At 43.4% G+C, this 15,519-nt stretch overlaps 1 protein-coding gene across 1 annotated transcript in view; it reads right to left on the reverse strand.

The window, feature by feature from the left end:
- Positions 1-15,519, reverse strand: part of LOC109921632 (collagen alpha-2(IX) chain-like) — an 86,565-nt gene that overhangs the window by 29,741 nt on the left and 41,305 nt on the right. The window contains exons 11-12 of the mRNA XM_048612968.1: positions 15,370-15,426; positions 15,083-15,136 (exon numbers count right to left, since the gene is read on the reverse strand). Coding sequence (XP_048468925.1) covers positions 15,083-15,136; positions 15,370-15,426 — 111 coding nt within the window. The remainder of the gene's footprint in view (positions 1-15,082; positions 15,137-15,369; positions 15,427-15,519) is intronic.

Genomic DNA, 15,519 nt, shown 5'->3' on the forward strand with positions numbered 1-15,519 from the left:
TTACTGTCCAAGATATAGTGTTCCACACATTTTGTTTTATTACGGACTACATATGGTGTTATAGCCAGTAACATATGGTGAATTATATATGCAGTGTTATACCAAGTAATATGTTGCTATTGTCTAACATATACCACATTTTACTGATTAACTTTTTGTGCAACATTACATAATAGATAAAGGATTGCAATATCGAATAATAAACATTGTGCCATTATTTAAGTAGTGTGTTGTAGCCAGTAAGGCACAGCACATTATTGCATACTACATACAGGAGTGTTGTGCCCAGTAATACATTGTATTACATAGGATATGTAGTGTTATACGAGGCTGTGCAAAATGTGTTATTTCATAACATATATGATGTTCCATTTCACAAAGCATGATGTGTTGTTTTAGAATACATGCAGAATGTTATATATTATATCATATACATATATTATATACCATATAACATTCTACATTATGCTAGGGCAATTCTGGGGAGGCAATGGCCTAGTTGTATTATTGCTGAACTGTTAACTCAGAGACCCAGATAACATTCTGGGGACCCAGGTTCAAATCCCAACACGGCAGATGGTGGAATTTGAATTCACTAAGTATCTGGAATTAAGAATCTAATGATGACCATGAATCCATTGTCGATTGTTGGAAAAACCCATCTGGTTCACTGATGTCCCGTAGGGAAGGAAACTGCCAACCTTACCTGGTCTGGCCTACATGTGACTCCAGACCCACAGCAAAGTGGTTGATACTTAACTGCCCTCTGGGCAATTAGGGATGGGCCATAAATGCTGCCTAGCCAGAGATGCCCTTATCCCGTGAATGAATAAAGAATAAAGAAGTCTTACACCCAATAACACACAGTATTTTAAAAGGGAAGTAGATCAGTTGGAGCTGCAACAAGGGGGAGGGAGAGAAAGAGGAACGTAGTGAACATGGGGGTAAACAGAGGGAGAAGGTGAGGGAGAGGGAGAGGGAGAGGGAGAAGCAGAGGAGGGGGGAGAGGATGGGGAGTGGGTGGGGAGAGGAGGAGGCAGAGGGGAGAGTGAGGGTGAGAGAGGGAGAGATTGAGGGAGAGGGAGAGGAGGAGGGAGTGGGAGAGGAGAGGAAGAGGGAGAGGGGAGGGTGAGGGAGAAGGAGAGGTGAGGAGTGACCCTGGGGTGAATAGTGGGAGCTGAATCTGGAGGTGGAATTCCTGAGGGGACATTATGATTCAACAAGTGGCATGGAGCAAGAGCATTGGCTGCTTAAGAACCAGCTTTTGAGACGGCTCATCGGGAAGCTTTAAACTGATTTGGCGATGGATGGGACACAGAGTAGATGTAAAGTTGATAGTAAGGTCCAATCAGATACAGAAAGAATGCCATGACATTCCAGTAGATGGAGAAGACAAGATAAGACACATGGGAGGTCTGGAAAGCTAAATTGTATCTATTTTAATCTAAGGAGCTTGACTTGTAAGGTGTTTGAACTTAGAGCATTGATCAACATGTGGGAATATGATATTGTTGCAGTCGCTGAGCTATGGTTGAAGGAAGGGCAGGACTGCCAGCTCAACATTCCAAGGTGTAGAACTTTCAAGCAGGATGTGGGCGAAGTAAGAGAGATGGGGACATTGCATTATTGATAAACGAAACTTTCACTGCAGTAGTGAGGCAGGATGTCATAGAAGGGTCTTCAAACGTGGCCATCTGGGTAGAGCTTAGAAATAAAATAGAGGCAATCACTTTGCTGGGATTATACATCAGGCCTCCCAACAGTCAGAGGGGGATAGAGGAGCAGATACGTAAGCAAATCACAGAGAGGTGTACAAGAAACAGGGTTATAGTTTTAACTGGGATTGCCTTAGTGTGAAAGGACCAGATGGGGTGGAATTTTTAAAGTGCAGCAGAAGAGCTTTTTCTGCCAGGACCCACAGAATCCAACTAGAGATGGAATAGTGCTAGACTTAATCCTAGGGAATGAAGCCAGCCGATTGGCTGAAGTTTTAGTGGCCAAGCATTTTGGGGATGGTGACCATAACAGCAAGTTTCAAGGTCATTATGGAAAAGGATAAAGATGGTGTAGAAATTAAGTGTCTAAATTGGGGGAAAGGCTGATTTTAATATCATTAGATGCGATATGGCAAACAAACTGGGAGCAGCTACTTGCAAGTAAGTCTACATTTGGAAACTGTGAGTCTTTTAAAAGTAGTATAGTGAGGGTTCAGGGCCATCGTGTTCCTCTAAGAGTGAAGGGCACGGGCAGCAGGTCCAGGGAGTCCTGGATGTCAAAGGATTTTGAGAATTTCTAAAGAAAAGGAAGGTACAGCACATTAAAACAGGGGAGGCTCTTCAAAAGTATAGACAGTGTAGGGGGTGTTGCTTAAAAAGAAAATTAGGAGGGGAAAGAGGGGCCACAAAATATCTTTGGCAGATGGGATCAAGAAAAACCTCAAGGCTTTTTATCAGTATATTCAGAGTCAGAGAATTACCAGGGAAAGGTTGGGATCTATTACAGACCACCTGTCTGTGGAGCCAGTTGAGGTGGGTGTGGTCGTAAATAAATATTTCTTATCTGTATTCACAGAGAAAGACATTGTAGCTGGGGATTTCAGCTGGGATGGTGAGGTTCTAGACCATTTTAAGGTTAACAAGGAGGTCGTATTAGATGTTTTAGCGCCATAAAGATGCATTAATCCCCAGGGCCTGATGAGATGTATCCCAGGATGCTACGGGAGGCAAGAGAGCAGATTGTTGGGGCCCTGACAGAGATATTTAATACTTTGCTGGTCACAGGTGACTGGAGGATAGCTAATATGGTTCCTTTGTTCAAGCAGGGCAGCAGGGATAGGGCAATCAATGACATATCAGTTTGTTTGATGCCATTAAAAAAGGAAATCATTGGAAAACATTCTGAAGGATAGGGTTAAACAATACTTGGAGAGGCAGGAATTGATCAGGGATAGTCAGCACGGATTAGTTAGAGGAATATCCTGTCAAACTACCTTAATTGAGTTTTTTGAAAAGGTGACTAAATATATTGATAAGGAAAGTGCAATTAATGTGGTTTACAAGGACTCCGGTAAGGACTTTGAGAAGGTCCCTTTAGAACACTGGTCCAAAAGGTAACAGCCCATGAGATCCAAAGTAAGTTGACAAACTGGGTCCAAAATTGGCTTTAAAATTGGAGGCAAAGAGCGATGCTGGAGGATGTTTTTATGATTGGAAGCCTGTGACCAGCGGTGTACCATAGGGATCAATACTGGGACGCTTGTTGTTTGTTATGTACATTAAAGACTTGGATGTGCATGCAGAAGGCATAATTACTAAGTTTGTAGATGACATAAAAATTTGTGTTGTTCATAGTGAGGAGGGTCTCAGGTTACAGTCTGATATTGATCAGCTGGTAGGTTGGGCAGAGCAATGGCAGATGGAATTTAATCCTGATAAGTGTGAGGTGATGCATTTTGGGAGGTCTAATGACAGAAGGGAGTGCTGAGGAACAAAGGGAGTTGATGTACAAGTCCATAGATCACTGAATTTGTCAGCACAGGTAGACAGGTTGGTGAAGAAGGCACATGGGATGACTGCCTTCATTAGCCAGGGTGTAGAATATAGGAGTAATGAAGTCTTGCTACAATTTTATAAAACATTGGTTCGGCCACAGATGGAATACTGTATACAGTTCTGGTTGCCACATAGTTGGAAAGATGTGATTGCACTGGAGCAGATGAAGAGGAAATTCACCAGGATATTGCCCTAAGATGAAAAGTTTCAGTTATGAGGAGAGACTGGACAGGTTGGGTTTGTTTTTCTTGGAGCAGAGAAGACTGAGGGAAATCTGATTGAGGCATACAAAATTACAAGAGGCATAGACAGAATCTCTATGCCAGATATGTCTAGGACCAGACAGCATAGGTTTAAGCAAGTGTTTTAGAAGAGATCTGAGAAAGAATTTTTTCACCCAGTGGGTTCTAGAAATACGCAATGTGCTGCCTGAGATAGTGGTAGAGGCAGGTACTCTTGCAATATTTAAGAAGAATCTGGATGAGAACTCAAAATGCCAGGGCATAGTAGACCAAGTGCAGTTTGTTGTTTGTTGGTCAGCATAGACATAGTGGGCTGAAGGGCATGTTTGTATGCTGAATGGCTGTATAACTCTCTAACCAGCAGAGACCCACAGAATGTTCATGGTGCAATGTGTATCTTTATTGCCAGGAGTCTCCTGTTAGGAAGATGTCCAGGAATCCTTGAATCCAGCAGCATTTTGTAGTGTGCATGAATTGCAGTTTAAAGCATACAGTTTAAACGTTCAGTTGATAATTTGGCAGAACTGTGCAAAGATATACGCAAGTGGGGGAAGCAGGGGGAGAGGTGGGCACTGGGGAGAGGGTGCCAAGTGGATCGGATCCCAGTTAAGTGGAGGTTTGCTTGGGATAGATCAAGTTGTTCTGTCAGGTCAGGTTGAAATGGTGGGGAATGTAGGAGGCAAGTGACATGGCAGAGTTTGGGATCAGGTTGGGAACAGGGATGTTGGGTCCAGCATGGATCAGGTCGGTGGGCAGATAGGGTCAGTGGAATCAGGAATTGGACAGTGGATGCTAGGAGGGGCATGTTGGAGTAGATGTAGATGTTGAGACATCCCATGGGTGTCGGGGGCAGAGAGGGGGCTGGATGAAGTTGGGCACGGGGGTGGTCAGGGATGTCAGGTCCAGGGTAAGAGGGAGGAGGGGTCCTGGGTGGGTTCAGGACCTAGGGGTGGGGGAGTCAGGTCAGGGTGGTGCTGAGGGTCGGATTGCAGGTGTCAGGGATCAGAAAGTGTAATAATTCCCCAGGAGTTGGAGTAGGTTTGTAATCCACTATCTTTTCGGTTGTAGCTATAAAACTTAAATGGACATTCCGATTGTGATTGCTCTGACGGTTACAGACGCGGGAGATTTGTTCATCAGAATTTTCAATATCCTGGGCAATTCTCGCTGAGTGGCCTGCATCGGGGAGTCCACAGGGTCCCAACATGGAACTCCAGTCTGCACTGCTCCAATGACTATCTGGCCATTGGAATATTGGAGCCAACATATATGAAGGTTTATCCAATAATCAAAGAAACCCCGGAATGTGTGGAAAGATGCCATTCAGCCCATCGAGTCTGCATCAACCCTCCAAAGAGCACCCCCTCCCCCCAGACTCAGCTCCAGCCCCACACCCTACCCGACAAACCCACAATTTTGCAACCCACCTAGCCTGCACATCCCTGGACACCACAGAGCAATGGCCTATCCACCTAACTTGCACATCTTTGACTGTGGGCAGAAACCAGAAGATACCCACACAGACACAAGGAGAACATGCAGACTCCACGCAGTCACCCCAAGGCTGGAGTTGAACCAGGGTCCCTGCATTGTGAGACAGCAATGCTAACCACTGAGCCACCGTGCTGCTCTGTCTGATATATCACAGTGTGAGATACCAATGCAGGAACTGCATCCCAATCATCTGCGAGGATGCAGTTTAACATGCAGATACAAGAGGTATCCGTGACATTAATTGAATCTTGATTGCATGAGGAATTGCATCATTCCAGGCAACAGACTGTCATGCAAACACATCTGTCTAGGGTCTTTGACTGAGAGTTTTAGAAATCGGACTCAGGTGAATTATTACCCTGACGAATATCTAAATAAATATGTCAATGAGAAGGCTCAGAGTGTGCCACACAACCTACTGGCGCCTTAAGGTTTGATGAGGTTTGACATTTACTGTGTCCAACTCAATCTGTTTTATAATAAAATCAAGGCTTTAATGCAATATTCCCAGGTTGTACCAAATTTTTAGTCCTAAACGCTACAATAATGCAAGTGGGATTATTGTGAACATTCAAGATTTGTCCCTGCTTGCAGCAACTGACAACACCAGCCATAGAAATACTGCACAAAAAAAACCAAAGAATTGCAGATATTGGAAATCAGAAACCAAAACAGAAATTGCTGGAAAAACTCAGCTAGTACAGACTATTAGTAGCTGGCAAAGGCTTGGTTGTAGTAGCAGCAGATATGATGATTAAGGCCTGGTGTATGGGGCTTGGGGTGAGGTCTTGGGAGAAGGTGCTTAGGCCCTAACATTATTGAACTTGAGTCCAGAAGGCTGCAGGGTTCCCAAGCTGAAAATGATGTGCTGTTCTTCCGGCTTGCATTGAAATTCGCGAGAGCACTGCTGCAAGCCTGAGACAGAGATGACAGCCAGGGAATGCGGTGGTGTGTCGAAGTGGCAGGCAACTAAAAGTTCAGCGTACTTTTTGTGGACAGAATTGTAGGTGCTCTGCAAAGCAATTACCCAGTCTGCATTTCGTCTCCTCAATGTTGAGGAGACAATGTTGTGAACATCGAAAACAGCAGTTTGGATTGAATGAAGTGCAGGTAAAGTGCTGCTTCACCTGGAAGGTGTGATGGGACCTTGAATAGCGAGGAGGGAGGAAGTAACAGGCAGGTGTTACACCTTGTATAGGAAAGCCCCGAGACCATCCCAGTGGGTGGAAGATGTGCAAAAGGATCAACAGGGATGCCCAGAAATATTATGAGACAGTAAGAACTGCAGATGCTGGAAGATAGAATCAAAAAATGTGGAGCTTGAAAAACACAGCAGGTCAGGCAGCATCCGAGGAGCAGGAAAGTCAACATTTTGGGTCAGAACCCTCCTTCAGGACTGGGGAGGGAGAGGGCAGTCGAGAAATAAATAGAGGGAGCGGGGTGGGGCTGGGGGTGAGGTGAGATGAAAATTGATGAATGCAGAAAAGGGGGTTATTGTGGCTGATCAGTAGGAAGGGTGGAGCGGATAGGTGAGTTGTGAAGATGGACAGGTGGGGGGAGAAGCCCAATGGCCTGAATATTAACTTCACCAACTTTAAAATCTCTCCTCCATAAATGGTGGTCCACTGATGTTAGCCACAAATGATTTGATTTGTTGTTGTCACATGTACCCAAGTACAATGAAAAGTTTTATTTTGCATGTAGTACAGACAGATCATAACATACAGATCATAGGGTGCTTAGGCAGAGAGAGGCATACAAGGTTATGGCTGCACAGGAGGTGCACAAAAGCAACATCAACATTAGATTTGAAATTTGAGAGGTCCATTCAGCAGTCTAATAACAGCAGGGAAGAAGCTGTTCTTGAACCTATTGGTACATGTGTTTATTATGTTTTTGTATCTTTTGCCTGATGGAAGAGGTTGAAAGAGAGTATAATCGGGGTGGGATGGGTCTTTGATAATGTTGGCTGCCTTTCTGCAGCAACAAGAAGTGGAGATGGAGGGTAGGTGTATAGTGTTTTGCCCCATAATACATGTTGCATTTTTATATAAATTTATAAACATATTTCGTTTACAGTGCTACACCCTGTAAGACAATGTACACAGGGTGTTACACCTATTGAGATATGATGTTACTTTCTAACTTAAAGTGACATACCCGATAATACACGCAGTTATATGATATAGTTATTCCTTGATAAAGTATTCGTATATAAACCATACATCAGTGTTACACCCTTTGACATACTCTATCATTCTGCAACATAAACACTGTTATAGCCAGTCGACCGTGCTAGATAATATTGTTATCCTGTGTAATATAGTGTGCCTTATATAACATATACATTGTTACACACAATATAAAATGTTATGCCCATTAGCAGATGTGAGCTATATTCATGGTATGCTATTAAATATTACATACAGAAATGTTATAGGGAACAGTGTGTACGGTATTATGTGACATAGCTACAAATGTTGATTCCACCATTACTTCATGTTAGGATCTAATTCCTTGAAAAACTGGGTGCTTAAATTTCCGGAGCTCACTCACTTCCCAAAATACTGAGGCCGTTACACTCCTTAACCCTTGCTAAATAAACATAAACTTGTGTATTTGCAAAAGGAGGGATTGTACCTTACAATCAATACTTGAGACAAGATCAATGAGAAATCTAAAAGCTGGATCATTCAGAAAGTTCAGACCAAGAAAGACCAGCTTGTTCACTTCCAATCAGCCAGGTAGTTGATTGAAACAATGGTAATGCAGCTGTTTATTAATCACAGATAATCTCTATCAATTTATCTTTAACAGAATAGGAGAATATTGAGGTGGACAATTTTGTAAATCTTAGGTTCTAAGTGATTGATTTCTCCCAAGCCATTCTACACTTACAATTCTGTATGTATGGGTGTACAGAAATACCATTTTTAAGCTTTCTCAAGATTTTTAGAAAACAAGGGCAAATAAAGCAAGCTACATTATGCTGAATAGTGGTTGGAAAGATATTTTCTAATCAACCTGTTCAGGGATGTGATTTTACACCCCTAGAGCAGATGGGGCTTGAACTCAGGCCTCCCGGCTCAGATGTAGGGACACTAGCATTGTGCCACAAGAGCCCTGCATTAGTGGTTAGAAAACCCTTGGTTTTATTTCTTTCAGCTGGAAGGCCACTAGCTACATCTTGATTGCTATATCAGACCCACTCCATCCATCCTGTTGCCTTTGTTAGACCTTACTAAGTACCTCTGAGCAAAAGCTTCTCTCTCTTTACTAACAATGATCCCAGGCATGACAATCCCTTCAGATAAACTCAACTGAACCAATCATGTTATCTCAGAAGGTATGGCTGCCATTGGGACAGCTCAGCACTTGGAGAAGAGGATAATAGAGATGCTCCATGTTTAAACCTTTCCAATCAGGTATCTGACTTTGCTACAGTTCTCAACAAAATCAGAAAGGTTACCCTGTGTGACACATGCTATGGTAAACTATTTAACCTCATCCTTCTTGTTCTGTCCTCAGTCTTTGGCATGATGAACCAAACATCCACAAACACCATTTCTCCTGTTGCCCAGTTAGGTATAACTACCCTCATCTATTTCAACCCATCCGATTATAGCCAGGGAATCTCCTTTAATGACTTTGCTTCCTACTCTGACACAGTTACTTCTGGGGTTCCCCAAAATCTATCACTGGCCTCCTCTTATTTCTCATCTCCATGCTGCCCCTTAATGATATTATCTACACAGTCAGCTCAATGTCACCACTAGGTCTCCACCCATCCATGCACTTGTCTCATTTCAAATTCTGGATGAGCAGGAATCTCCCCCAACTAAATACTGGAAGATTAAAGCCATTGTCTTCAGACCCATCACAAATATCTTTCCAAGTCACCATCTCCATCCCTTACTGTTGGCGGCTAAATCATTCTGTCCGCAAATATGACCCAAACTTGACCTTCATCACCTTAAATTCACATTTTCACAAAGCCTATATCCATTTCATAACATTACCTGTCTCTGTCCTATTTCATTACATCCACTGCTACAGTTCTCATCATCCATGCCTTTCCTATCTCCAGACTGAACTACTCCAGTATGCTCTTGGTCAACTTCAACACTCACCCTTCATCAACACGAGATCAACCAAAACTCTGCTTCCCAAACCCAAAGTCACACCAGTTCACTCATCACTTCTGTGCTCACTGATCGACATTGGTCCCTGATCCTCAAAATCTTGACTTTAGAGTGCATAACCTTGTTTTCAACTCCTTGGATACACCTCTGTCTATCTCTATAATCTCATCAAGTTTTACAATCCACAAAAATCTCTACACTCCTCCAAATCTGGCTCTGTGCCTTCAGCTCCCTGGATCCTAAGGTCTGAAATTTCCCTAAAAGTTTTTTTCTTCCCCATTGTCATGGTCTCTTTGTTTCTTTAAGATGTCTCTTAGAACCCACACTTCTGATCAAGGATTTGGTCTTCTGCTGTCACAGCTCCTTTGAGACTTGGTACATCTGAATTGATCACCAGTCCTGTTATGTGTCTTCGGATATGCTGTGTTGCTAAAGGTGTTGTGGTTATAGAGTGCTCTGCTGGCTGTGCTACACAGCAGGTAACTAGGAATATAGAATTATTGCCCCAGCTGAATAAGGCTTAACTTTAGAAAGACCATGTCAGAGGAATGCTCTGGTTTGGAGCACAGGGAAGAGGTGCTTGAGTTGTCGTATCACAGAGAAATGTGCTGAGAATTATTGGCATGATTATCCCTCATTCTCAATGACTCAATCCATCAGCCTAACCTACCCCCTCCATGAGACCCAAGACCCTCACCCTGATCCCTCTGCTTGGGTCAGATCTAATCCCAACCAGGAATTCTCAAGAAGGATCAAACTAGATTCACTAAAGAGAAATCATGCTTGACAAATTTTCTGGAATTTTTTTGAGGATGTGACCAGTACAGTGCACAAGAGCGAATTAGTAGATGTCGTGTATCTGGATATTCAAAAGACTTTTGACAAGATTCCACATAAGAGATTAGTAAGCAAAATTAAACTTCATGATATCGGAGGTAATATATTGACACGGATAGATACTTGGTTGGCAGACAGGAAGCAGAGAGATGGAATAAACAGGTCCTTTTCAGAGCGGCAGGCAGTGGTGAGTGAGGTACCACAGGGTTCAGTGCTGGGACCCCAACTGTTCACAATGTACATTAACAATTTGATGAAGGAATTGACTGCAAAGTCTCCAAATTAGCAGATGACACTAAGCTGGGTGGAAGTGTGCTGTGAAGAAGATGCTAAGAGGCTGCAAGGTGACTTGGACAGACCGGCTGAGTGAGAAAATACTTAGCAAATGCGATGTAATATGGATAAATGTGAGGTTATCCACTTTGGTGGCAAAACAGGAAGGCATATTATTATCTGAATGGTGGCAGTTTAGGAAAAGGTGAGGTGCAATGAGACCTGGTCATCGTGGAACAGTTGCTGAACGTTGGCATGCAGTGCAGCAGGCAGTGAGGAAAGCTAATGGCATGCTGGCCTTCATAGCGAGAGGGATTGAGTACCAGAGTAGGGATGTCTTGCTGCAGTTATACAGGGCACTGGTGAGGCCAGACCTTGAGTAATGTGTGCAGGTTTGGTCTTGTAGTCTGCAGAAGGACATTCTGGCTATTGAGTGATTCATAGATAGGGTCATAGAGATGGATAGCATGGAAACAGACCCTTTGGTCCAAGTTATCCATGCAGACCAGATATCCTAAATTAATCTAGTCCCATTTGGCTCATATACCTCTAAACTCTTCCTATTCATACACCAATCCAGATGCCTTTTAAATGTTACAATCGTACCAGCCTCTATCATTTCCTCTGCCAGCTCATTCTGTACACGCACCACCCTCTGCATTAAAAGGTTGCCCTTTGGGTCCGTTTTAAATCTTTTCCCTCCTACCCTAAACCTATGCCTTGTAGTTTTGGACTACCCCACCCTAGGGAAAAGACCTTGTCCATTTACCCTATCCATGCCTCTCATGATTTTACAAACCTCTATAAGGTCCCCCCTCAGCCTCCAACGCTCGAGGGAAATAGCCCCAGCCTATTCAGCCTCTCCCTATAACTCAAACCCTCCAACCCTGGCGACAACCTTGTAAGTCTTCTATGAACCCTTTCAAGTTCCACAACATCCTTCCTATAGCAGGGAGACCAGAATTGCACGCAGTATTCCAAAAGTAGCCTAATCAATATCTTGCAGAACCGCAACATGACCTCCCAACTCCTGTACTCCATGCACTGACCAATAAAGGCAAGCAAACCAAATGCCTTCTTCACTATCTTGCCTACCTGGGACTCCAATTTCAAAGAACTATGAATCTGAACTCCGAGGTCTCTTTGTTCAGCAACTCTCCCTGGAAATTTACCATTAAGTCTATAAGTCCTGCCCTGATTTGCCTTTTCAAAATGCAGCACCTCACATATGTTTAAATTAAACTCCATCTGTCACTTCTTGGCCCATTGGCCCATCTGAATAATATCTCATCGTACTCTGAGGTATCTTTGCTGTCCACTACCTGTCCTATTTTGGGTGTCATCTGCAAACTTACTAACGATACCTCCTGTGTTCACATCCAAATCATTTAATAAATGATGAGAAGCAGTGGACCCAATGCCAATCCTTGTGGCACACCGCTGGTCACAGGCCTCCAGTCTGAAAAGCAACTCTTCACCACCACCCTCTGTGTTCTACCTTCAAGCCAGTTCTGTATCCAAATGGCTAGTTCTCCCTGTATTCCATGTAATCTATCCTTGTGAACCAGTCTACCATGAGGAACCTTGTCGAACGCCTTTCCAAAGTCCGTATAGATCATGTCCAACATGCTGCCCTCATCAAGGTTCTTTGTTACTTCTTCAGAAAACTCGATCAAGTTAGTGAGACACAATTTCCCACGCACAAAGCCATGTTGACTATCCCTAATCAGTCCTTGCCTTTCCAAATATATGTAAATCCTGTCTCTCAGGATTCCCTCCAACAACCTGCCCATCACCGATGTCAGGCTCACTGCTCTATAGTTCCCTGGCTTTTCCTAACCACCTTTCTTAACTAGTGGCACCACATTTGCCAACCTCTAGTCTTCCGGCACCTCACCTGTGGCTATCGATGACACAAATATCTCAGCCAGGGGCCCAGCAATCACTTCCCTAGCTTTTATACTCTTGTAGGGATTCACTCGATTACTACTGTCTATAGCTGACATATGCTTCCTTCTTATTCTTGACCAAAACCTCAATTTCTCTAGTCATCCAGCATTCCCTACACCTGCCAGCCTTGCCCTTCACCCTAACAGGTACATCCTGTCTCTGGAATCTCATTATCTCATTTTTGAATTTTGGATTCCCATTTTCTAGCCATCCCTTTACCTGCAAACATCTGCCCCGAATTAACTTTTGAAAGTTCTTGCCTAATATCACCAAAATTGGCCTTCCTCCAATTTAGAACATTTAGATCTGGTCTATCCTTCTTCATCACTATTTTAGAACTAAAAGAATTATGGTCATTGGCCTAAAAGTGCTCCCCCACTGACATGTCAGTCACCAAGAGTAGGTCAAGTTTTGCACCTTCTCTAGTAGGTACATCCACATACTGAATCAGAAAATTTTCTTGTTCACTCTTAACAAATTCCTCTGCATCCAAGCCGTCAACGCTATGGCAGTCCCAGTCTATGTTTGGAAAGTTAAAATCCCCTACCATAACCACCCTACTTTCTTACAGATAACTGAGATCACCTTACAAATCTGTTTCTCAATTTCCCGTTGACTATTGGGTGGTCTATAGTACAATCCCAATAAGGTGATCATCCCTTTCTTATTTCTCAGTTCCACCCAAATAACTTCCCTGGACGTATTCCCAGGAATATACTCTCTAAGAACAGCCGTAATGTTGTCGCTATCAAAAGCACCACTCCCCCTCCTCTGTTGCTCCCCTTTCTATCCTTCCTATAGCATGTATACCCTGGAACATTAAGCTGCCAGTTCTGTCCATCTCTGAGCTGTTTCGCTGTAATCACTATGATATCCCTGTCCCATGCTCCCAACCATGCCCCGAGTTCATCTGCCTTACCAGTATCGGTACCAGAAACCTGACTGTCAGTGCTACATTTCCCTGGGAGTCCATCACCCCCTACACTTTCCAAAACAGTATCCCTGTGTGAGATGGGGATAGCCACAGGAGACGCCAGCACTACCTGCCTACCTCGCCTGCCTTTTCTGGAGGTAACCCATCTACTTCACTATACCTGTGGATTTTCTCCCCTCCTGCAACTGCCATCCATCGCACCCACTAGCTCCTGTAAATTCCTCATTGCCTCTAACTGCCGCTCAACCAATCCATGCGATCCAATAGGATTTGCAACCAAACACACTTCCTGCAGACATAATCATCAGTAACATGGAAACTCTCCCTAATCGCCCACGTCCGACAGGAAAAGCACATCACTCTACTAAAGGCCATCTTTGTACCTTAGCAACCTCCAAACCCAGAAAATAGCCCAGTCTTACTGCTCTAAAAACACTGCTCCAGGCTAACCTAGTTCTTATATTTTATGTTTTTAAAGCTTAATCAAGAGTGAAGGTTCACCAGACTGATTCCCGGGCTGGCCGACTAACGGATGAAGAAAGGCTAGATTGACTGGGTTTGTACTCATTGGAATTTAAAAGATGGAGGGGGAATCTCATAGAAACATATAAAATCCTGATGGGGCTGAACAGGTTAGATGCAGGAAGCATATTTCTGTTGTTAGGGAAGTCTAGAATTAGTGGTCAGAGTATCAGAATAATGGGTAAGCCATTCAGGACGGAGATGAGGAAGAATTTCTTCACTCAGAGAGTTGTCAACCTGTGGAATTCTCTTATCGCAGGAAGCAGCTGGGGTGAATTTGTTAGATATATTCAAGAGGGAGCTGGACATGGCCCTTGTGGCTAAAGGGATGAAGGGATTTGGAGAGAAAGTAGGAATGAGATACTGAGATTGCATGACCAGCCATGATCGTATTGGTGCAGGTTCAAAGGGCTGAACGGCCTACTTCTGCACTTATTTTCTAAGTTTATGTTTCAGACACAATTGTTAACTCTGTTTTTCTCTCCACAAATATCACCAGACTTGCTGAGTTTCTCCAGCGCCTTGTTTTATTTCAAATTTCCACCATCTGCAGTATTTTGCTCTTACATCAATTCCTATCTTACTCTTCCTGTTGCTTCTTTCTTTCTCTCTGTCTCTCTCTATTTGGTTTTCTATTTCAAATCTGACTGTAATCCAGCCTATTTCCTTCACCTGGTTTATTCACACAGGTTCACCTTCTTTTTCCTTTGGTTAAAGAGAAAGAGTGTTTGACCAATAGCTCACTGTGCTCTCTGCTATCCCTTCATCCTAGTCACTGGCTCCCACTTCCAGAGGGTACAGGAAAGACAGCAATTCACAATGCTCACCACAGGGTGCCCTAATTTCTTAGCCATTCTCTGTCTCACATCAACTCACAAACTCCTTCTCCTGTTCTCTCTTACTCTCACACTTGTGTCATACACGGATCTCATTTTTCCCAGATGTTCCCTCCAGTTGCAACGCTGATGTTAGGTTGAAAATCTGCAACATTGTAGCCCAACAATGAGCTCAGTTGAATTAATCAGCTTAAGCCATTTGTTAAAACATTAAAGAAAGGAATTTAAAATAACTGTGTCAATGTTGGTGCCATATCAGAACCATGTGGCTATATTCAGGAAGGATCTGAAACATACTCACTGGGGGTCCCTGTCTGCCAGAATCTCCCAGAGGTCCTGGTTTGCCCTTGTGTCCCTAGGAATGAAAATGTAACAGTTGGTGAATTAGTCTTTGCTCATTCTGCTTCTGCTGAAACAGCAATTGGCATCTAGTAGACTGTGATGATCACTTTTTCACCATACCAGCCTACTTTTACTACTATTTAGAATTTTACTATTTTGCTAAGCTGTGTTAAACTAATTACATCATATAAAATGCAAAGTAAACAAATAAAACACATTTAGCTCCATGATTTAGGAGCAACCCACCTTGAGACCCTGAAGTCCCTGTGGGCCTTTCAGTCCTGGAGGGCAAGAGGTTGGGCACTACAAGAAAACAGAAATAATTTAGTCACTGAGTCACTCGGAATAAATTTCAGAGGCTGCTCCACATCCTGCGCCTCGCTCTCACTCTCACTC

Source organism: Rhincodon typus, chromosome 27 (assembly GCF_021869965.1).
Source record: "Rhincodon typus isolate 14 chromosome 27, sRhiTyp1.1, whole genome shotgun sequence".
In the NCBI taxonomy this organism is placed as follows: domain Eukaryota; kingdom Metazoa; phylum Chordata; class Chondrichthyes; order Orectolobiformes; family Rhincodontidae; genus Rhincodon; species Rhincodon typus.